At 36.0% G+C, this 26,711-nt stretch overlaps 1 protein-coding gene across 1 annotated transcript; it reads left to right on the top strand.

Annotated features, from left to right (window-relative positions):
* Nucleotides 1–813: 813 nt before the first annotated feature.
* On the top strand, nt 814–25,415 carry LOC113232742 (PHD finger protein 20-like). Its single transcript, XM_026467519.1, has 16 exons — nt 814–1,046; nt 3,634–4,143; nt 4,455–4,593; nt 6,231–6,484; nt 8,809–9,417; nt 9,943–10,133; nt 11,107–11,664; nt 12,294–12,388; nt 15,330–15,642; nt 16,685–16,796; nt 17,436–18,236; nt 19,314–19,465; nt 19,940–20,151; nt 20,762–21,090; nt 23,235–23,384; nt 25,280–25,415. Exons 1-16 carry the CDS (start codon nt 815–817, stop codon nt 25,405–25,407), a joined length of 4,785 nt encoding a protein of 1,594 aa, XP_026323304.1. The 5' UTR covers nt 814; the 3' UTR covers nt 25,408–25,415.
* Nucleotides 25,416–26,711: the final 1,296 nt, after the last annotated feature.

Here is a 26,711-nt window from a genome sequence, read left to right as displayed (position 1 = left end):
ATATTTTTACGCGCAACATAGTGTAACGTGTTTTTGGTGCAATATATCAATGGATGGAGTATTGATTTCATTGCTTAATTTTTTGAATTAATTATAATAGTTTTATTGCTAATTATACCAGTGCCAGGTATCGTGTGGCGAAATAACGTGAAACCTGAATATCTACATTGATTAGGTTTGTGTTTATCTATACTATTATACCCTGCAATAATCAATATTTTTGAAGTATATTTGCAAATTACCAGGCCCGTTGTTGAGAGTGCAATGAAATGCTTAACAAATACATTGTCTCAATTTTGGGTGACTACTTGATTGATTTTCCAACAGCTAAGATTAGCTGATAATTGATTTTAACGGCGTTATAAATGTTTCATGGTGTTCATTAACAACAATAACATTGCACATTCACGCTTTACATAATCACAATTCATGGGTACATGCATCTATAAGCCGCCATTTCTTAAAGTTGCATGATTTAAGTAAAACCCAAAACGTTTTCGGCGTTACCTTGCCTGTACTTCCGCTTTAATGATATTAAGAAAGCAAATATGTAATTCCCGCAATTTAATGTTTGTTAGTGAATAGATTATAAATTAGATATAAGACTAAACACTGAACCATTGTCAACATTATTGTCATATTTTCATATCCGTCATTATATTTCCAAATTCTAATACAGCAAACTTTAAAACCAAATTTCTACAATTAAATCCAGTTGTTTCTAGTTTCACACTTTTTGTTTAATTCATTAATACATTTACATGTCATACTTTCACAATGTAACAACATTATTAACAAATGTTCTAACACTAGGATGGCCGTAAAATACTGTTGCGTACAAAACTGTCACTCGTGTTCCACCCGAAACGAGGACATCGGTGTGACATATCACAAATTCCCAAAAGACACAACTATTCGTGATATATGGAGTAAAGTAACACGTCACACAAATACAGATTTGTCACTACCAACATATGTATGCTCGAGACATTTCTGTAAGACAGATTTTCAGATTTATAAGGACAGTAAATATGTCCTGAAACCAGGTACATAAATGATAGTTGATTAGGTGGATGTTTTAATTTGTTTGCATTTTGTAGGCTTGCATTTTTTAATACGCTGAATCAGAACAAATCTGAAGAGAAAATCAACATGGACTTGGTTGTACTTGTTCCAAAGATTTTTGCAGCCAATTTTATACAGGACACTATACAATAATAATACCTATATGCCAACTGAAACATGGAAAAAGCCATACCCAACATCCCAAGGCACAGTCTCCATACCAAATAGACAACTCGTTATGGAAAGAGCTTGTAATTTAGCTTAAATGCCTTTTTTTTCCACTACGATGGAATGTAGGTAAAATGGAAGTAATAAAATTGTGCATAACATAGTGTAATGTATATAACTCAGTAATAATAAAAGTTAAAGTCATTGTCAATGGCTATAAAAGTATAATTAAGGAGTGTCAGAACAAAGACTGCTCAGTTGCATTATCCGTTTTTTTTTTTTAATTGATTTAATTTAATAGGGAGGGATTTTAAGAAGAGTATAGCACTATTGTCGACACCCTGCAGATAAAGCAGCCCTGAACAAAGCTACCACAGAGTTGAAGCTATTCCTAGCCAAGATAGAAAATGAAACTCTACCATCTAAAAATGAACATTCCTTATGGCAGACTGTGAAGTCTCATGATGAACCAAACTTAGCACTACACCCACACAAAATATTATCCACATGCCTCAACAATTATCTTCATCAAGACTTGGTCCCAGAACACCAATTCGAATTCCGAAAAAAACATTCAACTTTTGAACAGGTTCACAGAATATGTGAATATATAAGAAATTCACTAGAACAAAAAGAATACTGCTCAGGTGTATTCCTAGACATACAACAAGCATTTGATAAGTTTTGGCACAGTGCGTTGTTGTTCAAGCTAAAAAAACTTTTACCTCACAATATGCACCTACTATTAAAATCATATTTAAAAGATTGGATGTTCAATGTTAAGATTAATGATACAACCTCCAAGATCTTTGATATATCCCCCAGGGTTCAGTGTTAGGGCCATTGCTCTGCATGCAGTATATGGCTGTATATACTTGGGATTCTACCTTGATCGCAGACAAAACTGGAAAATACATGTACAAAAGAAGCATGATGAGGTCAATAATAAAATTGAGATCATTAGCATGGCTTCTGGGCAAAAAATCCCGATTGTCTCTTGAGAACAAGTTAACCATATATGAAACAGTCCTCAAACCGATTTGGAGTTATGGATTACAACTGTGGGGATCAGCAAGTATATCAAACTTGGAGATATTACAGAGGTTCCAAAATGGTGCGCTCAAAACTCTGGTAAATGCTCCATGGTTGACAAAAATGGATGATATTCATGATTATCTACTCAAATCAAAAGCAAAAAGCAAATCCCTACTGTCAAACAGGAGATAAGTAGCATGACAAAAGCCTAAAAGGGCAAAATTTCATGACGTGTAAACAGACTTGCACAAGCTCTGGACAAACCGCTAAGTAACAGACGATTGAAGAGGTGCCACATGTGGAACTAAAGGAAGGAGAAATTGGAAAGATGAAGGCAGTCTAACACAGGGCGGGCGAGCCTAACACGCCAAATAGATCATAACAAAACAACTTCCCATGGTCCATGGTCTGCTTGCATGTTGCAAAAGGCATCATAAAAAAAATGCCAAATGGTAGTTTTTGTTCATATCTATGAATAATGTATCCAACCCAAACATAAACCATTAATTCCTTTTTAAAAATATGTTTCAAACACACTGAAACATATTTCTGATATTCGTATTTTTTTACTGATCTGAATAAATGTGAAAAATCAAAATTTATCCAATTTAACAGTTTCTGTTCTGAAACTCCTCAAATGTCGATGGTGAAATTAAGTTTCATTTTAATGTATACTGTGATATAAACATGAAATATTCATAACAATTCATAAGCCAGTATTAAAAACTAATATGCAAAATAGAATTATTTATTTATTTACTTATTAAACTTTATTGACCACAATACAGAATGGTACAAAAAGCGGACTTAGTCTTAGCATTCTAATTCATTACTATGTTTAGGTAAAGGATCGGTAGACGGCGATAAGACCTACTTATTATTGGTGTTATGAGTATTAAGTGCAGTGTTTTTGTACAAAGTTTGGTTTGGTGGAAAAACTCATTGATTCATGCCTTTTAGTAAGCGGCTGACATCCATTAGAAGCCTGCATAATAATCACTATGAGCAAGTACTTGCAAGTATATCACAATTTGGCAAAAAGTTTTACTAACTACTGAAATTGATCTACTCTTCAGAATTGGACTTTTTTCCTTTATACATATAGCATCCATCATTATTCTTGCATTGCCTAATTCTAATTTTGCATTGTTTGTTACTTATGTATTAATTTACACAAGTAGCATAAGTTGTGACTGCATATAAGTTATCACTTACACACATAACATATTTTGTAGATAATTATTTATATATTTATTTATTATTAAAATTTTTTTATAACTTTAAGTTTTATTATGTAGTAAGTGCATGATTTTTGAAGACATAAAAACTAAGAAAATAAGTATAAACTTATTGCTAATATTATAGACGCAGTACCATCAATATTTCCATGGGACATGGCTGACGAAAATTCAATAGGGACAGAAAAAATGGAGACGGGTGATGGAAAAAACGAAAAACTAAATGGTGAAGGAGATGTCACAGTAAATTTAAATAGTAGTAAAGAATCTGAACCGGAGAATTTGGATGCTATTAAGAAGTTTATTGAAGATCAAGAGAAAAAGCTTATTGAAGAAAAAGAGGTACCAAAAAGTGTTGAAGATGGTACTGAAAGTATGGACAATGATGCAAACAATGAAAATAATGCTGTAAAAGCTGAAGTTACGTGTAGTGATATTATAACTAATGACGAACAAGGCTCATTACTTACTAAGGAAAATGAATTAGAAAATAACAATATAGAGAAGGATCTGGAAGATGAAACAATGGCAGTAGCTAGTAGTGTTATGGACATGATTCTGACTGATTCCGAAGCTAAGATTGCTCAGAAAAAAGTTAAACCACTTACTAAAGACAGCATTAGTGCTGGAGAGAAAGGTTGGCATATTTTTTGGTTGTTTCATTGTTTAACATAGCTTTTAATTTTACACCCTATTGGTGGAGTCAAACAGACAGCCCAAAGATTTTGCCTGTAGTAGGATGTATAGGACAGGATGCATGACTGTCATATAATATAGAAGATGAAAATACATATATGTATGTTTGAGAGTCATGTGTTTAGCAGTAACAAATATTTTGAAATAGACAAAAAAAAAATCATTCCATTGATGATGCTAATATGTAAATTGAATTATGCTAAAAATGTACACAATATGTTCTTAATGGAGGTTACTACATTTTTTTTTCAGGTAATAATAGCATGTCCCTTTCAGTGGGATCTAAAGTGGAGGCAAAGGACTTTGCCGAGTCCTGGCATCCCGCTCAAATAATGGAAGTAGACTATGACGAAATGGAAGTCTTGGTACATTATGAAAATAAAATGAATAAGTGAGTACACATTTTATTATACACATTTTATTAATACCTTTTTAATTTAATATAGTAACATACTGTTTATATAAATATAAAAAGAGTTTTAAAGAAATGTTCATAAATTTAGCAAAAATTACAAACAAAAGTGCAACAGATTTCGTAAAAAATTATTAACCTAAAAAGTTCTGTTCATCGGCGAGGCGAAACGAGACGAAGATTGAAATTTGAATGGCATAATTTCTATTCTCTCCTAGCGCATTTTCGGTGGAAATGGTCTGGATTGACGTGGAGGGGCGAGTCGAGAATTGAAATATTTGTTGATGTGATATTGAACCATATTGCTGCCTTTATAGAGTAGTATACGTTATACGTTAAAAGTGATAAAAAAAAATTGGGATTAAAAAAAAAGGCTTCTATGGATGGATCAGACACTTCTTCCGTTAACATATTTAATCATAATAATTTATGGGACATGTTACTTCAGCCGCAGGGAAGGCACAGGTCACTCAACCAGAGGACATAAAAGGAAAGTTCTTCAGTTCTTTAAAACTGTCAGGCTTGGCTCTAAACTGTATTTAGTGGTGGTCACAATAGATTAGTTGGTGGTCGCAGTGATGAAGGACTGCATAGGCCCCAAATGAAGCCACCGTAATAATACATCAGCCACATGTTTATCACTAGACGAACTACATCGAATGCCCTAAATCGTCACCATCCACAATCACGGCGCGAGCTATTGCTGGCAATTTTTGGTGGAAAACGGCCGGCGAGATTTCTACTCTTGTCTCGCCTCGTCTCATCTCGCCTTGCCGGTGGAAAACTACCTTTAGACAGGCCTTTTGATAAATCGAATTAATATATTTTATTCAAACTTGTAATTATGACGTTTGCAGACGCTAAAGAATTCTTTTAACTATAATTTCGCCATTTATACTGGTAGCATTGCCTAGTTGGATAGCAATAGATATCTAGTTGTTTACTAGAGCGATATGATTGTAATTTCGGTGGTGAATTTATGGAATTTTTTTAATGTCCGTTATTGTACAATTATGTTTTAGCTGTTTAAATAAATACTTTCAAATCCAGATTTTATATTAAATTTATTCATCAAGATATGACAGCATACCTAACCAATCATATATATTATGTCGTATTATATTTATTTAAATATATGATATGTTATGATGTGTGCTTTGATATGAGGTATTCTAGACTTGTAAATTCGGCAGCGGAATGCGTATACTAGTGCATGAACTTCACATGTGCATAATATGAGCTTAGAAATAGTGTATATAGCATGGTAGAAAGCTATTTAGTATAATTTTACGTATAAGTAGCAGTGTCGAAGGGTTCACCGGTTTACTTACGAAATTATTCTTCAAATTGAGGTATTTAATGGAACATTTCATGTCTCTTCATAACATTGATTAACCATAACCCTCGCTACTGTTAAGTAGTTTTTAGAAGATTTTTTTAATTCGTTAAATTAAAGTTTTAAGTTTAAGTTAAATTTAAGTTTTTAATGTCACAGCTACACCACCACCTGTAGGTAAACAAATTATTTGAAAAATTGATTTGGACATCTGTAGTGTCAATTTCAATACTCTTAAATGTGGCCGTGCGTACCTCTTTCTAACAGTTAGATATTATAGGCACGACGAATGGATAAACGTTAGCAGTCCTCGGCTAAGACCAATAGGTTCAAAACCAACTACTCCAGCTCCGATTACACCTAGCACAGAGCTGATACCGCCACTCAATACCGAAGTGCCAATAGCGCAGGTTAAAGAGGAACCTAAAAATGAGGAAAAACCAAAAGTGACGTTTTTTGTTGGTGAACGATGCTTGGCCCGGTGGAGGGATAATAGACGTTTCATTGCAACAGTTCATGAAGATTTGGGTGAAGGTAGGTGATTTTATTTTGCTGGTTGGGCCTTCAAACCGAATTTGGTGTAATACGAGTAGAACACTTACATAATAAAGTAACTTTTATTAAAAAAAGGAACCAACTTCAAATTTTGCTTATACACACATCAAAAAAAGTTTGCGATCACTTCGAAAAACTGAAATCTTTTTTGTTACTGTAGATTATATTATGATTTTTTCTTCTTTTTAGATTCTTTATTCAAAAATAAATTAGAACATAAAACAATGACCCCGTTCAATTGTTTTTTTATATAAAAAGGCTTTCAGTCCTAGCTTACGCTCATTCAGAAATCTGATTTAGTTAATTATAAGCGATTCAAGATATTTTTCGCGGAAAGTTGTGATTGAAAAAATGCCAAGAGGATTATCAGAGGTTTTACGAGCTAGAATAGTAACTTTGAGGGAAGAAGGATACACCACGAGAGTAATAGCACGCAGACTTGCTATATCCCAATCCTGTGTCGTGGCTACGTTGCAGAGGTATCACGGAATGGGGAATTTAGCTGACCGACCCCGCAGCGGTCGCCCAACTGTTTTGACAGCTGCCCAAAAGCGCTATATTAGATTGCTGGCAGCCCGTGATCCAACAATCAACGCCACTAAAATAAAAGCAGAAGTCAGGGCCGCCTCTGGGCTTGAAGTTAGCACGCAGACCGTTCGCAATTGCTTGCACCAGACTGGATTACGAGCACGGAGGTCTTGGCGAGCTCCGCTCAATTCCCGGCAACGTCAACAACGAAGATTGCAGTGGGCTAGACTTCGGCAAAATGAAGAAGGTGAGGACGAAAACATTTGGCAAAACTGTCTCTTCGTTGACGAATCCCGAATCAGCACTCATCCAGATAACCGACGTGTCCGTGTCTGGAGAAGACCAGGCGACCGTGAAAGACAAAGAACTGCCACTGGAACAGTTCAGCAAGGCGGAAAATCGGTGTCCTTTTGGGGTGGCATTATGATTGGAGCTAGAACGCCTTTGATCCCGTATCGGGGCTTCATGGCAGCAGACCTGTACAAAGCAGTTGCTATTGATGATATCGTCAGACCATTCCGAGTAAACCATGGGCACCAATTTGTACTGGTCGATGATAATGCGCCCGCACATCGAGCTCAACGAGTCAATGCTGCTCTTCAAGAATACGATATCACACGATTAGACTGGCCTGCCGGCTCGCCCGACTTAAACCCAATAGAGCACGCGTGGGATGCTCTTAAACGAGCAGTATGGAACCGTGAGCCACGTCCCCAGACAGTTCCAGAGCTCAGGGAAGCCGCTATTGAAGAATGGGATAGGTTACCCCAGGAAATGCTGGATAACTTGATCCTCAGCATGCCCAGGAGGATCTTCGCATGTATTCGAGCCAGGGGAGGAGTTATTTTATATTGAATTCACACCTTTTAATAATAAATTGTTGTTTAAGTTTAATTAAACAGTCTTTTTCTTTCTATGAAATTTCTATCACTATTACATTATGATTAATGGCTCAATTTTTTAAAATAAATAATAAAAAATAGTTTTATATTTTAATTTCAAACAGGGTATTCCTATTTAAAGAAAGCATACAACATAGATTTTTTCTTGATAAAGTGAAATTTAAAGAATTATAGGAGCTTATGCTATTGATCGCAAACTTTTTTTGATGTGTGTATGTACATACAAGTAGCAGTAGAGCTCCTTGTGAAGGAGTACATCCAAGGTAGTCCTACCACCTTACCTGTTTCTGCCGCCAAGCAGCATGTCAATGTCAATAATGTCAGCATTACTGTGTTCGGTTTTAAAGGGTAAGGGGTCTGGTGAAATTACAGGCACATGGGGCATGTCAATGTCTCAGGGTGACGGGCGCGTGGCAGTGCCCCTCAGATCTTTGCGATTTAAAGCTCTGCGTGGCACTGCAACTGTTAAGGACAGGCTTGTAGCTTACCATCAGGCGCACGACTTGTCCGTCCCATCACTTAATATTATTAAAAAAAAAACCTTTTTTGGTGATTTATTGTCACAGACAAATTCTAACACTTTTTGACATTGAATTTGAAAATCAATTCAAAAATGTTCAAAAAAAAAAAGGCTAAATCTGCCTTATACCTTACAGCAACCTTTAGAGGTGGTCAATGTCCAACATTTCAATAACTTATTGTACATTACAATATCTTCAATGTTGTCCATATTGTTTATGTTAAATCTTCATACAATTTTGTATTTCGAAATTCTAAAGCGTGACCTACGTGATATTTAACACAGTCTAATTGAACACGATCTTGAATATTACACAAAGCAATTTGTTCTTACTAAAAGATGAAATTTTCCAGGAAAATACGAAATAATGTTCGATGATGGAGTGCGTTGGACATGTACGACGACTAGACTCTCAAAACTAAAAGAGCCTATGAAAAGAGAATCTCTAACCATTGATACTAATCTTCCATCAACATCATCTACTCCGTCACCTGTTGATGGTCTTGGTCCTGGAACCACAGCTCCTTCAACTGCCTCTGTACCTGCATTCCACACCCATCTCTTCGACCCTACTAGAGACTATCTAAGTTCCAAAAGTGAGCGTCGTGAAATGAAGAGAAAACTCAATGTGAAGGAGCTATTTAATATTGGACAAAAGAAGAAAAAAGTTGAGACTCCAAATACGTCGAAAAAAACTCCAAGTTCGTCGAACAGGACTTCAAGTACATCGAACAAGACTCCAAATACGACGAACAAAACTCCAAGTACGTCGAACAAGATTCCAAGTACGTCGAGCAAGACTCCAAGTACGTCGAACAAGACTCCAATCACGTCGAACAAGACTCCAAGTACGATAAATAAGACTCCTAAAGTGGCGAAATCCAGTGAAAAGAAATCAAAAGTTATAAAGAAGAAAATTAAAATGGAATCTGTAGATGCGGAGGTGAAAAAGGAAATTCCTGGTAAGTTAAATTTTATATGAGAATATTTTTCCATGTAAATCCACGAGGTCACAGTAGAGAGCAGTGACATGGCGTGAAAATACCGCATCTTGGTAAAGTGGGGAAATAGGGCTGTGTGGAAAAAGAAAATTAAGTATGGAGAGTTTAAACTTCAGCTGCTTAGAATGTGTAATCTTTAAGACAACATTAGTTAGGAACCCCCATGTTCTTTTCTATATAAGTTCCCTTAGAGTATACGAGATGGGTACTCTGTACAAGTGCAGGGACCTTCTAAGTTCAGGTCCTGACACCGGATCAGCCAGTGTAAAGGGTTGTCACTGACTCCATCCGTTTCTCAAGAGGCTAGTGCCTTGGGTGAGCCGTCCCGGATGCACGTACAGTACCCTCCCTATTTTCCAGATAGGTACAGGAGCTGTAGTGCTTCCCGTTGTGCATTGCTCAACTAACGGTTGCCACATATTAGTTAGCAGTTATATATACAACTCATAAGACTGATGTATTTTATGTATATTGCCCTTTTTTTAGATGCTGTAGCATCAATAATTGGCACAGTAGATACAACCAAAGAAGAGCCGGGATCATCTCTGGAGGTGAAAGAAGAAATTAAGATTGAAACTCTGAACGACTCCAACAAGGACTTGAATGTGTCAGTTGATATGGCGAATAGTGAGACATTAAGTGCTCCCGAGACTCAAGATATTAAACACGAGAATGATGTAAGTTTGAATATACATTATAATATAGATTTGAATTAATATTGAGGTAAAAACAAGGAAAACTGAATTTGAACATTCACATGAAAATATAAACTATTCAAAAACATTTGCTCAAGGCCACATTGCACAAGTCTATTAAAAACGAACTTAATAGAGTTGTGCCTGCTCGGTCTTTAGAGGTAGCAATCCTAATTACTTATTTTGAACAAATGAATTAATTCGGTCTTTTAGTTCCTTAGTTCAGTGGCAATTGGGAAGGAATAGGGACCGTTTCGTTCTTTGAAGGACACAGAATAACACAATCCATTTAAACAATTTATTAATTTAAATAGGACTGTTTTTTAGTATTTTTCCCCTCTTTGCTATACTTTTTGTGTTTTTGGAATATAAATTTTTTATAAATATTTACATTACATTATTAAACTATTTTTTTTTTTAATTTTACGTTATAATTTTATTTCAAAAGGCATATTTGTTGTATTTAAGTTTTTTATTTTGTTTCTTAACCTACACATGGTGTGTAAGTGTGTTAAATTTGATAAAGAAAATGAAAGTAAATATGGAAAAATTTATTGTATACTTTTAGTTTATATTTAAGCCTTAAACGGGCTGGCAAGGTTCAATCGCTCATCTCACTAAAACTTGTACTAGAAACAATGATAGTCGATTAATTGACTCGAAAGACAGATTAACTATTAAGATAGCATCGCGTCTGTGGTTCCGCAAAGACAAACTGTTCCTACTGAACTAAAAGAGAGGTGAACTAATAAGATTGTGCACAAGGAACTAATTCATTTCGGTCAGTGTCAGGAATTCATTCCTAACAATTCCTAGTTCATGAATTAACTCAAGCCTAGAAGTTAACTAAAACACTATAAGTCATAAGTATCCACAACATATAAACTATGTTAAGCTTTATTTTTAATTAATTAAACTTGTAAAGTTAAACATTGATATAGCATTTTATATCTAGGTGACTGAGGAAGAAAAACTAGAGAAATTCGAAAAGTCCGACAATGCAGCTCACGAAGAGGTCATCGACCGAATTAAGGAGGTTATTAACAAACTCGAGGGTGGTCTAAACGCAGTCAATACCGAGTCACCTACACCTACCACTAGTGTTACTACTACAACAATTGCTGCTGTAAAAGCTGAAGTTAAACTTGAAATTCCAGAACCAGATCTGAAAGAACCCAAAATAAAACAAGAAAGAAAGAAAAACTTTCCAAAGGTAAAGAAAGGTAAAAAGCTTAGGTTGTTACAGGAGAAAAAGGTAAAGAAACAAGTGGAGAAAGTGAAATGTGAGTTGGAGGAGATGAAGAGGCAAGTCGAGGAGATGAGGAAGGAGATGCTTCAGAAAACGGAGGAGCTGGCGAAGAGTAAGAGTACGGAGATGCCGGATAGCTTCTTGCTGCCGGGTGAGTGGTGCTGCAAGTGGGTGAACGGACAGCCAGTAGGAACCGTCAGCGAGATTGAATACGAAGGGAAGATTGACAGTGCCAAGAACGCGCTGCCCAGGCGAAGTGTCCAGGTAATATAGGGGTTAATTTATCAGCAGCATTAAAATTTAAATATACTGACAATCAATGTGCCTAAAGAATGAAAAATAAACATCAAGTAACTGGTTAGTTTTGGGGTTTCTTGAATGGTCATCAGGTAGCCAGATGTTGCTGTGTGAGTTTTCTGAAAGTAATATTACTAATTCGTTATCGCCTTCTTTTGGGGGTTTGGCCAAAGAGTTTTCGAGCACCACCCAGATCGCAGACCACCCACAAGGTAGACAGATGACCTGGTACAGGTAGTGGGATGCAAGCAGCGCAAGACCGAACGCTGTAGCGATCTTTGGGGGAGCCCTGTGTCCAACAGTGCACATAACATATTTCGGCTGTTTTGTAATATCTTATTTTATTTATTCGTTTTCTTGTATATTGCGTGTATTGCTTTCGTTGATATGATGATGAATATTATTGTTTGAAAATATACGGTAATATAATCGCATATAAGTTCCACTAGAGGGCATGGATCTCAGACAGGGTTTAGGCGCTATTGGCTGATACAAAATTTATATAAGTATTCTTTTCCTATTAATAGTACGCGGGTCAAATCATTTATAGATACTTGACCTCCATATTTTAAATGTTGATGAGAAAGTTATCTTAGGTGGAGGATAAGCGATTGCCGCCGGGATGGACCAAGCACATGGTGCGCAGGAGTTTCGGCCACTCTGCCGGGAAATGGGACGTTGTTCTCCTCAGGTGCGTTGTGATACAAATAAATTTCATTGTTTTGTCCTTATTGATTTTTGTTTCTGAGTTATCAATATCATTTTATTTCCCTGCAAAATCTTTTATGGTCAGAACAACGAAAAGATGAAAGAACAATAGCGAAATTATAGTTAAAAGAATTCTTTAGTGTCTGCAAACGTCATAACTACAAGTTTGAATTAAATAAATTCATTCGATTTTTCAAAAGGCCTGTCTAAAGGTAGTTTTCCACCAGCGAGGCGAGACGAGGAGAGAAGAGAATTGAAATCTCGCCGGCCCATTTCCACCAGGAAATTGCCATTAATTCGCGCGAGTGTGATTATAGATAGATAGCTGTTTAGTTAATCTAGTGATAAATACGCGGCTGAAGTAACATGTGCCGTAAATTATTATTATTAAATTGTTAACGGAAGAAGAATCCGATGAAACCACAGACATATATCTAGATAGACGCCGTAAGTGTACGTACTTCGCGTGCCCAAAGTAAGTGAAATTCACTTACTTGCCGCTGCTACACTTCAGAACGCCCTCGACCGTTATCGTAGATAAACACCAGTCGAATACGCGAAAAATGCATAATTGTGCCATTATAAACTGCAAAAGCACCATAACTGTGGGTAAACGAGTGAACAGGGACGTTTCCTTCCACGGACAAATGATTTTGTAATCAGAAGATGCATAATTTATTTTATAAACAATTATTTTGGTTTTATATGGGTTTCGAGAAAACAAATATGCAACCGAGTGTATGCCTCATGATTTGTAACACATTGTGGCTTTTACTTGGTGCTATATATTTGTGATCCTTTGTTAATATGCCATGAATATCGAACAAACGCACTTTTTTATAATGCATTCAGTTTCGCGGTACGGCCGCTGGTACATTTCTTTGACCAAATTTAACATTCAGTGATGGTTACGTTAGGCAACACTGTTCTCGATTCTGATCGATTTTGAAAACAAAGGGACGGAAATTATTATGACCTTAGCAATATTATAAAAACATTCTACCTGTAGAACTGTTTTGTTATACGTTTAGTAACGTTTCGTTTTTTTTTTTCAGTTTTGTAGTATCTATCATCAGTAGTATCTGTAATTTCGATAATTTTTGCAGCACATTGCCTCGAATGTCAAATAATTACATACATCGCCGGATATATAGCACGATTAATACAAAAAAATATATAATACAAAGAATTAACAGTGCGCAGTCTTGTACAAAGATGTGAAGTTTTTCAAACGTATGAGTTCGTTGCTTTCGAGGACGAAGGTGGTCTAGTTTATCCCACCTAAGATGCTATCCAAATATGCAGAGTAGCAGAGTTAGAAATCCGAGAAATAATAAACAAATCACAAAAATTTCACACGAGGCCATCATTAAGTAAACCTCTTCTGATTAATAAGATTTTACCATATTTTGTCAGCGGTAACATTTTCATTTCTCTTGCCATTCATCAATTTGATCAATTACCAACAGAAAACCATTTGGTAAAATTAATTAAGGCGGTCGCAAGTTCATATATTGAGGTGCGTTTTCATTATTTAAGTTAATCGATAAAATCTTCTATGACAAAAAGATGTTATATAATAAGCTCTTTTTATTGGAAGGACAATAATTTTAATATTTAAAGTCGATTAAAAATTAAAGTCTTAATTTTTTTTAAGTAATCAACGTTTCTTAAAAACGAGTAAAATAAAGGACTTAACTATCTTATTCTAGTATTTTTCGACTGTATAAATATTACGACTACTTGTAATCAACAAATACTTGAACAAAAATTATTCTATTTAGAACCGATTAATTGAATGGAATACGCGTGTTTACGCGTATTCCGTTCAATCAATCGATTTAGAGCGAGCGGAAGGAGGTTTCATCACTAAATAGTTCTTGTGACGTCATAGTGATATTAATTGCAATCGCGAGCTCGCGCGAGACCGTGCGGGCACTCGCGAGATCGTGATATGTGTTTCCGTTGCAGAGTATAATACTCTATGTAGGCAGCAATACGGTTCAATATTACACCAATAAATATTTTATATCCTTTTAAATCCTCGTCAATCCAGACCATTTCCACAGAAGATGGGCCAGGAGAGAATTAAAATGTTATATAAATTTCAATCCTCGTCTCGTCTCGCCTCGCCGGTGTTAAAATTATATTTAAATGAAACTCAAATGAGTAATTAGACTGATATTTACAACTGTCGGTTTCTTAACGTTGAGCGACATTTAACCGCCAAAAGGAGATTTTCAATTCCTACGTATAGATTGGTGATACCTATGTAGAGATTTGCAATAAGATATTAACTACATCATTACAAAAAAAAGTAGATAATTCCTCCTCCAAAGAAGCCACGCGAGAAGTGGTAATATTGCCAAAAAGTTCCCGATATCAGGGATAGATGGCATGCTTTACAAAAAAATAATTTGTGCCTGAGTTATGAGGGCATAGTATGTATTAACTCGTTTTCTTTTGTTATGGCTTACCTTCATGCCTTTTGACCCACCTTATTAAAATTTATTCCTCTGAACTTTCTTCACGTCCCACTGCACTATTCAGCTTCTATTAACTCTTGTTTAAGGCTTTTGTAGTTTATTTTGATAAAATTATACACTGAATATATTTTATTCAACTTTGTGACATATAACCTCCTAGACTTCAAACTGGAATATCTTTAATTCAAAATTGTTTAGAATAGTCAATCCAAAACCAAATTTATTCAGGAATTTAAACTCGATTTCAACATAGTTTTCATAAAAAGAAGCATACTTATGTCACCAAAAATTTATATGCGAGTGTATCATGCGTCAATTCATCCTGTACATGTCCGAACCTCCTAAACATCTCTTTCTTTATCTTTGTCACTACGTCTATATAAAACTAGAAAAACAAAATCTTGTGTAAAAACCACCTATTTATTATCCATTTCACAGCCCTGAAGACCGCCGATTCCACACTAAAACCGACATGCGAGTATACCTAGAAAGCAAACCAGATCTTACTTTAAAACCGTTTGAACATGCTCTCATGGACTTCGGGGTACATTTGAAACTGTCCCGGCGCATGGGATGGTACACAGTGACACCTAGTGGCGAACAAGAAGGACCTATGATGTTGCCGTCTGGTACTTTGTGTACGACATCGCCTATTGTAAAGAGGAAAAAATTGAGCCTAAAGAAATTGGGTAAGGACAAGAAGAAAAGATTGAGTGTCAGATTGAAGGTGCCTAGGCAGTATTATCAACGGGTGAGTGAGGTTACCATAGTAAAATAAAAGTATTGTAAGTCCGCACAATGTAACAGCACGGTTTGTATGTGTGCGCGAACGCCGCGCGATGTGTACAGATGCATACATAATATATTTATTAGAGCTATATTATAGCTCTAAACTTACAATATAATAAAAATGTTTCGGGACTCAACTACCTTGCTTCGTCACTGACGTAATACATTTAAATCGATTTTAATATGAAACGTAAGCAATGTTTTCTAATACAATCATATATTTTTTTAAATAATGTTACGTTCTTTGTACACCTAGAGGGAGTGAGCCTGGTGATCTATAACACAGGTCCCCAACCTAGTACAGACTCCAGCTCTTACTAAGGAACTTGTTATTATATGTGAAATCTAGTGTCGGCAAACTAAAGCACATAAGTCAAAATCCAACATCATTCATTTAAATTAATACAGCTACCGACTAAAGCACATAAGTCAAATTAATTTGTTACTTTATAAATTTCGAAATTTCTTTAAATTCTAGAGGGTATTTAACTTCCAACACTAAAAACAATACAAAAAAAATATAATTATATATTAACAAATGAAGCACTTTTTTGACTTATGTGCTTCAGTCCGCCGACCCTAGAAATGTAACTATTTATACACCTTTCTGAGAGAAATAAAGCATTTTGTATTTTATTGCATAAATGTCTAAATATTGCACATAAATTTACTTACGTTACGGAATAATTATCATTTAGCGTAAAGAGCAAACTTTGAACTGTTGCACTTCACAACTGACAGTAGTTAGCTCTCAGTATTTTTACGCGTGATGTGATACTTTATTACGACTACGCTAATGTATATTTTTTTTAAAAGACCCACATTTTGAAAATTAAGTTTTGAGCGTTACCTTGCACGGATTCTGTATATGTGGGTGAGCACACATACAAGTCACCATGCTACATTTGTATGAAGTTACCATAATTGTTTTATTTATACTATGCTGTTACCGGTCATGAAAGGGTTAAATAGAAAAGTGCGAGTAGATCATTTTCGCATTTTAGCCATCGCTTGTGGATCCCGCCGCTGCAGGCATCAGTGACAGTGTCACTGTTGTGGATCCAACTGCGCCTCTCGATCAGCCAAACGAAAGCCTGCCATTGGAAGATGGATGTGGTATGTATTTCACAAACTCAAAACTCAAAATAATTTTTATTTCATAGGTAAGCAAATTACACTTAAAATCATCAATTGATTAAAACCTACTACTCACTCGTAAGGCAGATTATGGACGGTATTAGTCTTAACCTCCTAAGGCTCAATTTATAATATGGCGGAACGGAATGGAAGCGAATTTTTGTAACGATATTGTACATAGGATAATGAATTTTATAGTCAATTGTGTAACGTGCAAACTTCTGCAAAAAGTTGAAAGATTAAATCATACCGTTTAACTAACACAAAGTAAGAGTTTTAGACATTGCAACCGGAGCAAGTAAATAATTGAAGAACAAAATATTTTACTCGGTGGAAATGAAACATTTTTTCGGATCTAAATCACGTATATGTTTTTAAAAGAAGCTAAATTTTGGGGCCCTTTTTTCGGGATTGTTTGAAAAGACATTAAATAAAAAATAATAGTTTCATTTCCAATGTATAACAATCACGAAACCTAAGAACTCGAGTTTCTACTCAACGTTCAAAATTAGACTTGCTAACATATACGACCTTGGCACATGTCTTTCATTTCGTTAACACGCATCAATAGGTTCATTACACTTTCAGGGTGTTATAATTGTCCTATGTCTCTTTCAGTATACGTCGGATCTCTAAAAGTCCAAATAATAGAGAATCTTTTGCGATGCCCGGCTGAGGGCTGTTACAAGAACTTCAGGAATGATACGCTCCTGAAGATGCACATAAAGCATTACCACAGGGAGTTGAGAAAAATGTTAGGAGCAACACCTAAAGTGCTAGACCTGGCATACGCAAGACAAAGACCTACTGAAATGGAATTAAACCGAATGAGACACGAAGCTGTACATAAAACAATCCGAGTGAAACTGCCACGGCTCCCCAGAAGATACACAGACCCAAAACCGGAACCAAAAGAAGCAGAAATCAAACAAGAATTACCAATAAAAGCAGAATTGCCAGAGAAAATACCCAGATCTCAAGACTCGCCGAAATTGAGGTTGGCTTTGAATAGACCAGTAAAGCGACCGAAGGTGTTGCTACCAGTTAGAAAACAGGAACCTGAAACACCAGAAATGAAGGATGAAACAGACGAAAAGAAGACTATACCATTGCAACCAAAGATAGAAATACCTGTTGTTGAACCATTAGATTTTGAAACTGCCATCTCGACTCACACAGTGACGCGACCAGCAAGCGAGAAAAGGAAGAGTGACAAGAAAAGAAAAACATTCGCAACAATATCGAAGAAGGCAATGAGTGAGGATGAAGAATGGTTCACGATGAACAACTCCGACGTAGAAACCAGATCGAGCTATCCCAGGTCGGGAACGCCTGATTCGAAGACCACTGAACAGAAGCTCGTGTCTTCGGAATATAATGAGGAACAAAAGGGTGCTAATAACTATTTGTATACCGAATGTAAGTGCTTTTTTAGTAATGTTTTTCTGAAGTTCGTAGTGAAGTTATTGTTAAAAGGTATTTGACTTATAAGACTGAAGCACATATCGTCCTTCTCACTAACTGCCGTATTTGATAACATTTTCCACTAATATAATATGTCTTGACTTTTTACATGATCGTCGGCTAAATTCGTAAATTTCGTAACTCCATTAATGTGAACTTTTGAGAAGGCATAAAAAACGGAATTACTAGATATAATTACATGATAATTTTATGATTGCACGTTTAATATATGTCTAAAAGTGATCTAAAAATTATATATTAAACTTTATTTGCCCGATATTGTGCTTGTAGTTACGGCATTTTAAAATTTAGCAGATGATATGAATAAAGCTCTTTGATTCCAATGAGTTTGACGCTAGTTTAAGATGTATTTGCGGAATGGTGGTTATAACAGTTGATTCGGACAGACGATATAAAGAACAGACCCTGTACTTTCGTCCTCCTTCCGATATCCGTCCGAAAGAATTTCTGTCAAGTAATACTCGAATGAAGCGTCATACTTGACATCAAGTATAATATCATTGCTTGACATTGTTTTTTAATTTGGTCGACATACTCATTTGACAGTAATTGTTTCGGACGGAGAACGTTAGACCCCATCTAAATCCTGATGCGTAAAATTCCAACTAGCTTATAATAAAATTAACCTGCGTAGCTGCATGACTTGAAAACTTTCTATGAAATTTACTGTTGGGAGAAACATGGATAAAAGAAACATAAATCGTCCAATAAAAAAGTGATTACTTTGATACTCCACGACTCTTGAAGGTTAAATTGTGCAAAACATTTGCTTTTGCTTGTGTTGATTTTTTTTTTCAATAAAAAAAATAATATTGTAGTGTCAGGTGACAGACACTGATTTATTCCTTGTGTTTGTTGGATTGATACAACAATATGTAATAACAAACAAGTGAAGAACTTTTACAAAAAATGAATGAATCTCATGGTAGTAAAAACATAATCATGATATTTAATAAAAATATTGAGATTTGTTATTATAATCATAATTGAAATTCAACATAACATTTCCAGCTGGCGAACGCATAAAGATAGTGCATATGAAACGGGAAGAGATAATAAACTGTCATTGCGGATTCCGCGAAGAGGACGGCCTTATGGTGCAATGCGAACTCTGCCTTTGTTGGCAGCATGCACTTTGCCACAATATACAGAAGGAATCTGAGGTATGTATAGGGTTGATGCGAAAAATACTAATGTGTAGAGAAAATTCTTTTTTTAAATTTTTGATCATTAAACGTAATTATTTAGTTGTTTTTAACTTTTTTATTATGACACATTTCGTAACTATCATAAACGTGTTTTTAAAACAATAACAATTTACATCTGTCCCGCTTTGACTGCACTCCATCTATTGGTACAACTTTACATTACGTAGTTAAAGGCTGTCCGGCCGACAGGTGACCGATATTCATTTCAAGCAAGTTTTACGATCCATTTTATTAAATCAAGCAAGTGTAAGATCGATATTAAGATCTTATTTCCTTGATAAAGTTTTGGTCCGTTGAGATGTCATCAAAGATGCCAATGATTATAGCGTTTTTGGAGAATTTGAGATGCATCTCGAGATCTAAGTCACATCTCGATCGATCGCTTCAAGTGATCGGGAGAGGAGTGAAATGGATTTGTCGCGGTTGCAGGTTCCCGAGAAGTACACCTGCAGCATCTGCCTAAACCCGCGGCGCGGGCGGCGTTCGCAGCGTTTCCTGCACGACCAGGACCGCATGTACGAGGGGCTGCTGCCCGGCGCCCGGCCCTGCGACACGCTGCGGCGCTCGCACGAGCTCTCGGGCAATCTGCTGAGGATCGAAGACGCCTTGCACGCTCTCCGGGTCAAGTACTACGTGGCCACGTAAGTCACGTCACCATCGAGTATATGTCCAGAAATAGAGACGAAACGTCATTTAGTTTGCTTGAAAACTATTCTGCCATAACATTACGATGACAACTGAATCGATTGACCAGCCCGAATTCGAAGCAATTGACGGGTGTCATCAAATTGTTTCACTTCAAATTGACCAGTTTAACTTGAGCTTTGCTATAATGGACGAAAATTATATATTTAATTAACAATGAAATCTGATTCCGTTTGTTTTGTAATTACATGTTTTGCTGTTTGTCCCACACCACCGAATTGTACGGCACGCCATTGTTAGAGATGTTATTTATTACAATAAATACATAATACTTTTAATTAAAAAATTTATAGAACATTTCGATGCGCCATCTATTGGCACCATTTTGAACTTAGGAGTTGAAAGCTGTCCAGTCTATTATGGCTGGGGGCTCATGTTCATTGTAATAAGGTTTTCAGGCTCTTAATATCAAGTGCATGATTGATGTTAAGATCTTATTTTAGTTTCGTCTTTTGCAATAAATTATTAATAAAATAAATTTTTACTCCTCTAATTCACCTTAATTCGAGAAATGTTTTTTATAATAAAATCAACCTTATTGTACAGGAAAAAAGATCATCCCAAACTCTACCTCTGGGCCAAAGACTGGGAGACAGTAGAACTAGCGATGACTCAAGAGAAACTCAATTCGGACTACTCCGATCTCAACATTATGATCAGTAATATTGGCAAAGAGAACCTGCCAATGAAAGAAGACGCACCTTTGGATATTAGAACTCCACCTTCGGAGGAACACGAGGAGAGGTTTTCGCAGAAGGATAACCATTTGGGATCTCAAGCGTTGCTTAGTGGTCTCCTTTCAAGTCCTGGAGGAGCGTCTTTGGATTTGCCTATAAGTACTTCGGAGTTGGAGAGACTGGCGAAGACTGTTCAAGGTAAAGAAAGACTTTTTAATTAACGTAGACTTCTGGGATGTAAAGTCTGTTCCAATCCCTTTTAGACGAAAAGTAAACAAAACGGTTTAGTGATAATTCTAAAACAATCACTCAATAAATCGAACAAGTAACACTTTTACGTATATTTCGAAGATTTTGACATGATATTTCATCACCTTTTCCAACAATATTGATTTTAGTAACATCGCAAAATCGTACTTGAAATATGGTAGTCAACAAGTGAAGTTATGTTTTAATTATAGATGCATGAATAGTCTATGGTTGTATAGTGCTGTACGGAAGAAAAATATTCAATTCATTCAAGTACAGTTTTTGTAATCGATTAGTAAATCAAAAATTTCAATCGTAATCGAACAATTATCTAAGTGTAAGGATTTGAAGAAGGATTTAAAATTAAGATTTTCTGAAAATTTTAAATTTTAATATTCCATAGGTTATATAAAGCAAATCGCTAGCATGACTCAATTGACCAAATCGATTCATTCAATTAATTAATCGATTTATAGTTGGCATTACAATAGGCCGTCACTAAACCGTCTATGGTCGGGTCAGTGATTTGTTTGTTTTCTTTTTGTTTCAAATGGATTGAAACGAAGCATAGTGCGAATATTTTAAGGCCGTTAACTATGGTCAATTTTATTGATAAAAACACCTCCACTTGAGGGTTGCCTCCTCACCGCTCAAAATACAGCTACTTTAAATTTTATTTCGAGAAAATTACCCTTGCCTACTTAAACACTGTGGGATGAGTTCCCAGATTCACACAGGCTAAATTTTGGTATATTTTAAATGCTAAGCCTAAGAACCTAAAATAACATCAGCAAACTACATTTTGTGCAAATAAGAATAAATAAAAAAATATTTTGCAAGGTTTTCCAAGATACTGAAAACAACGAGATTAATATACTTTATTTGTTTTTTATTGTTAATTTTTGAGTTGTTCTACAAATAAATGTTACGAATGTCACTGTACTCCTATTACTATAGAAGTAATTTTTGAAGTAAAAACCTCTTCAGGCTGACATTGGAGCATCGCATTTCTCTTGCGTCTCAGAGCATTGAAATTTATACCTTAGTACAATTATGGTAGCGTAAACTATACATTGATAAATTTAATGTCCTTTGCCTTGTTGTTCGTCGGTTTGAGCTGGCTCTAAAGATTGAGATCCAAAATGGTTTCCACTCAACACTTGTCGGGCTGATTTTCGCGCGAGTTCTAAACTGGACCGTGGAGACGGGCCAGGAAAAATGTATATCGTATAGAATCAGTGTTCTATTTAGTTCAGTTGATAGTTAAAAAATCATTGGTTTATGTAAAGTACCTATTGATACAGCGGTTTCCTTGTAAAATTTCGAGGCAAGTTTATGTTTTTTAATGTCGTGAAAATGTTTAGGAATCGTGATTTCACACCATGTAGTAATCAGAGTATCTCCTCAATTTTACTATGTATGTTTTCCAAAGTGAATGATTCAACACCTTGACTCTTATGCGGAATCATTGAGTTTATAACCAGAAATAGAGACGAAATGTTATTTAATTTGTTTGAAAACTATTTTGCCATATCATTACGGTGATACCACATTATACCATATCAATGCGCTCTGATTAGCCGGACCGAATTCGAAACAATTGACGGGTGTCGTCAATTGTTTCACTTCAAATCGACCAGTTTAACTTGAGCTTTGCTGTAATGGACGAAAATTGAATATTACCTATTTAATATTTAATTGCCGATGAAATTTGTTTTGTAATTAGATGTTTTGCTGTTTTTCCCACACCACCGAATGGACAGCCCCACAGTTAGAGATATTATTTTTATTACAATTAATAAATACACAATATTTTTGGAATATACGGACTACGGGTACGTTCACACAGGTCAGTTGTAGGCGCTGTACTGTTTCAGCTTTCTAATTTGTGATTTCAGTGCAAACGCGAGTTGATATTTAAAAGTGATAAGGCCCATAAGGCCCATTTACCTGACGAGTTGGCAGGGATGGATGGCCGGCCCTTATTTCGTCTCTATTTCTGGTTATATACTCGATGTCCGGAATCAACCAAAGCAATTTGAGGTTGTATAGACTCGTAAGTGGTCAGGTTTAATGGGCAGCACGCTTTGCAGCGGAGGCGGAGGCTGCGCAGCGCGCGATGGTGCCGCTGCCCGAGGCGGCCATCGAGAACAGCGCGTGCCGCGAACGGCTGCTGCGGCACGTGCAGCGCTGCCAGGCGCTCATCGACGCCCGCCTCGATTCCATAGAGGCGCAGGTCGCAGGTGAGCCTCCTACACCGTCTCACCAACACCTTCCCCTCCACAGGACAAGGCGGACAGTGGATATATCCACCAGAGACACCGGCTGACCTTTTGCACTTAAATGACTATCACTGATTTTTTTTTATAACGCGGGTGCGTTATAAAACACACACGCTCAACACACTCAACATAGCCCCCGTACTAGTGAAACTCTGTGTCGCGGGTGCCATGGACACACACATAGACACAACCACAAATTACACCCAAACTCACGAGACTAAATGTAGGCCATACAAATATTTCTCCCGGACCGGGAATCGAACCTTGGCCCTCTGCGTGGCAGTCCGGCATGGTAACCGGGTTAAATACAGGGTTGTTTATGATATAATTGGAATTAGGGAATGCAAGTTCGTACCATATTTGAAATCCGGATTTCGAAGACTGATTTCGTAGGTAATCCGGATTTTTTCGGAAAACTAAATATTGCTTGTGAGTTGGATGTAATTTGGAGCTATTTCTTGTTGGTGTAGAGTTGTGAAGAAAGAATGGTGTGATATACTATTCGATAGTATATCGCTCCATTTTATCTTATCATTATATCATTTTTTCGATGACAAAGCGTTAAACGCATGCAGATGGCCGGTGGTAGAGAGGCCGAGGCGGAATACTGCTTGTTCTTCGAAATTACGCAAAGAATTTGTCTATCGTGAGATATTCCCACTCTGGAAATCAGTCTTCTTAAATAATATGGGTAAAAAATATTGAACATAAGCCATTAAATATTTCAAAATTCAGTAACGTAGAAAAAATACAAGAACAAAAAAGTTTAACAAATACACCATGAACTGTCAATTAAATGTAAAAAAAATATCAAACGTATGTATATTTAGAAATAACCTAACAATTTTTTTTATATGAAATAAAAAATCATTTAACCCATTGAGGATTCTGTTGTATACAAAATTCCAAAAAACTGTTTGCGGAAGCGTGAATAAAAATATCTTAAAAATCCGCATCCGATTTTAAAATCCGGATTTCAAAATCTAGTAAAAATCCCAGAAAATGCGGATTACATTCCTTAATTGTAATTAGGTGCTGGTGAAACTACAGGCGCATGGAACTTGTCAACTTATGTCTCAGGGTGACGGGCACAGTGGCAGTGCCCCTCTCAAATCTTTGTGATTGAAAACTCTGAGTGGCACTGCAACTGTTATGGACAGGTGTCTCGCTTACCACCAGGCGCACGACATGTTCGTCCCGTCACTTGATAATATATTAAAAAAAAGATGACAGCTTCAACAGCAGACATATATCCATCTATCCTCTTTCGAAGTCGACGACTACGTTCATTTCCATTACTTGTAGCGGTATTTTTTTTTATTCGGTTCACAAAACTGGATACAATTCAGATACAAACTTGTAAGGGTCAAAATTATATTTGAAAATAAATCCACTCCTCCCGTGTAGAGGCTACCTACGTGACATAGGCGGAATTTACAAAGAGACAGAACAAGCCACTAATAAATAAAGAAGAAGAAGATACAAACTACAAGTATTTCATTTATATAGTGACACGATAAGAACGTATCCTACTTGATGTGAACACAACATGCAAAAGAGGCCAAAATAACTATATAAGTATCAAAATATGAAATACGTGACAGTAACTCTAAATTTCAAGTATTTTAAGAAAACTCAACAAAGTCTGTCATGTAGTTAACGTAATAGACACTTTGTGATTGAGTTCCTAGACCACAGAACCAGAGAAAATACCGAAATCAAAACGGATACCATTCTAAGAAGAACACATGCGATACAGTGGACGTAATTAGCGATAACCGTTTAATTTATAACCACGAAGGTCTTAAATTTTGTGACCTTCAGCCGACGACTCAATTTGTATACGTTACTTTCAGAGCTGGAATCTCAAGATCCGTCGTTCGAGGACGACGAGACAGCGGACTACTTCCCGCGCACCAAGCAGACCATACAGATGCTCATGCGGGATCTGGAGACGATGGAGGAGCTTGGTGTTATCACATAAACTTACTCATCTACCATTTGCATAATGTAGTGTTATATTTAAGGTCTAAAGGTTTCTGAGTTTAGTTCCCACAACATAGTTTTTGCAAGAATATGTTCAAAGGCAATTTGTACTTAGTATGTTTACAATGTGTCATGAATTCATGATTTACCCAACGAGTATTTAGTTATTAGCAATATACATATATAAACGAAAATATTGTACGGTTTATAACGTTATATAGGTACTTCTGATTTAAATTTTTTTTCTATAAAAATAAACTCCATTTTCCTTACATACTAAAGTTAATAAGGCACGATACAAATAACAGAAAATGCAACAGCTATAGTCATCGAGTATGTGACCAGAAATAGAGACGAAATGAATGTCATTTAATTGTGACAAATGCGCTCCGGTTGGCCAGCCCGAATTTGAAACAATTGACGGGTGTCGTCAATTGTTTCTCTTCAAATTGACCAGCTTAACTTGAGCTTTGCTAGTTGCTTTGATGATGAAATGTGATTTCGTTTGTTTTGTAATTAGATGTTTTGCTGTTTTTTCCCACACCACCGAATGGAATAGCCCCCATAGTTGGAAATATCTTTATTACAATAAATACAGAATATTTTTGGAATATTCTGAGACGTACACACATTCGCTGTATTATTTCAGCGCAAACGAGAGTTGATATTTAAAAGTGATATCAGTACAATTCACTGATGGGTTTTGCCAGGGATGCATTATTTCGTCTCTATTTCTGGTTATATATTCGATGGCTATGGTATAAAGGTTTAGGTACTTAACTAAATGTAAACAAACTTCAGCAAAAAAAATGGTATTTTGACTTACAACACATTACAAATGTATCGATCGTAGTCGTAATGAATGACGTCGGGGTTAACCGGTTAAATACGATGTTAGGTTCGTACGTTGCATTACTGCTGTACTCTTTGATTTGGTCACGTGTTATTAGCTGTCTTATCTTTGTAAAGGATTCGAAGATGAAAAAAAATTTATGAATCATCACAGGACATTGGCGAAATTGTTATTTTTTTTGTATAATTTTTATAATAATACTAAACTACCGTACATAGTTATTTTTACTTGACATTGGCAAAATCATTGATTATTTCGATGGGGCCATAACATTTAAAAGAAGAAGAAGAAAGGCTTCGAACTCTTGGATTTTTAGGTTGTTTATCGTAAGGAAAGTTGTGATATGTAATATAAAACATTTTTATTTAAATATTTAATCAGTGCCGTTTAGATTTCTGCCGTCCACTAACTAACACGCGGTTAAGCGACAAATGGTTAAAAATTTGTTT

This window comes from Hyposmocoma kahamanoa, unplaced genomic scaffold (genome assembly GCF_003589595.1).
Source record: "Hyposmocoma kahamanoa isolate Upper Pololo Valley unplaced genomic scaffold, ASM358959v1 78, whole genome shotgun sequence".
Classification (NCBI taxonomy): domain Eukaryota; kingdom Metazoa; phylum Arthropoda; class Insecta; order Lepidoptera; family Cosmopterigidae; genus Hyposmocoma; species Hyposmocoma kahamanoa.
The sequence above is the reverse complement of the archived record's forward strand: the minus strand, read 5'-3'. Positions and strand labels throughout refer to the sequence as shown.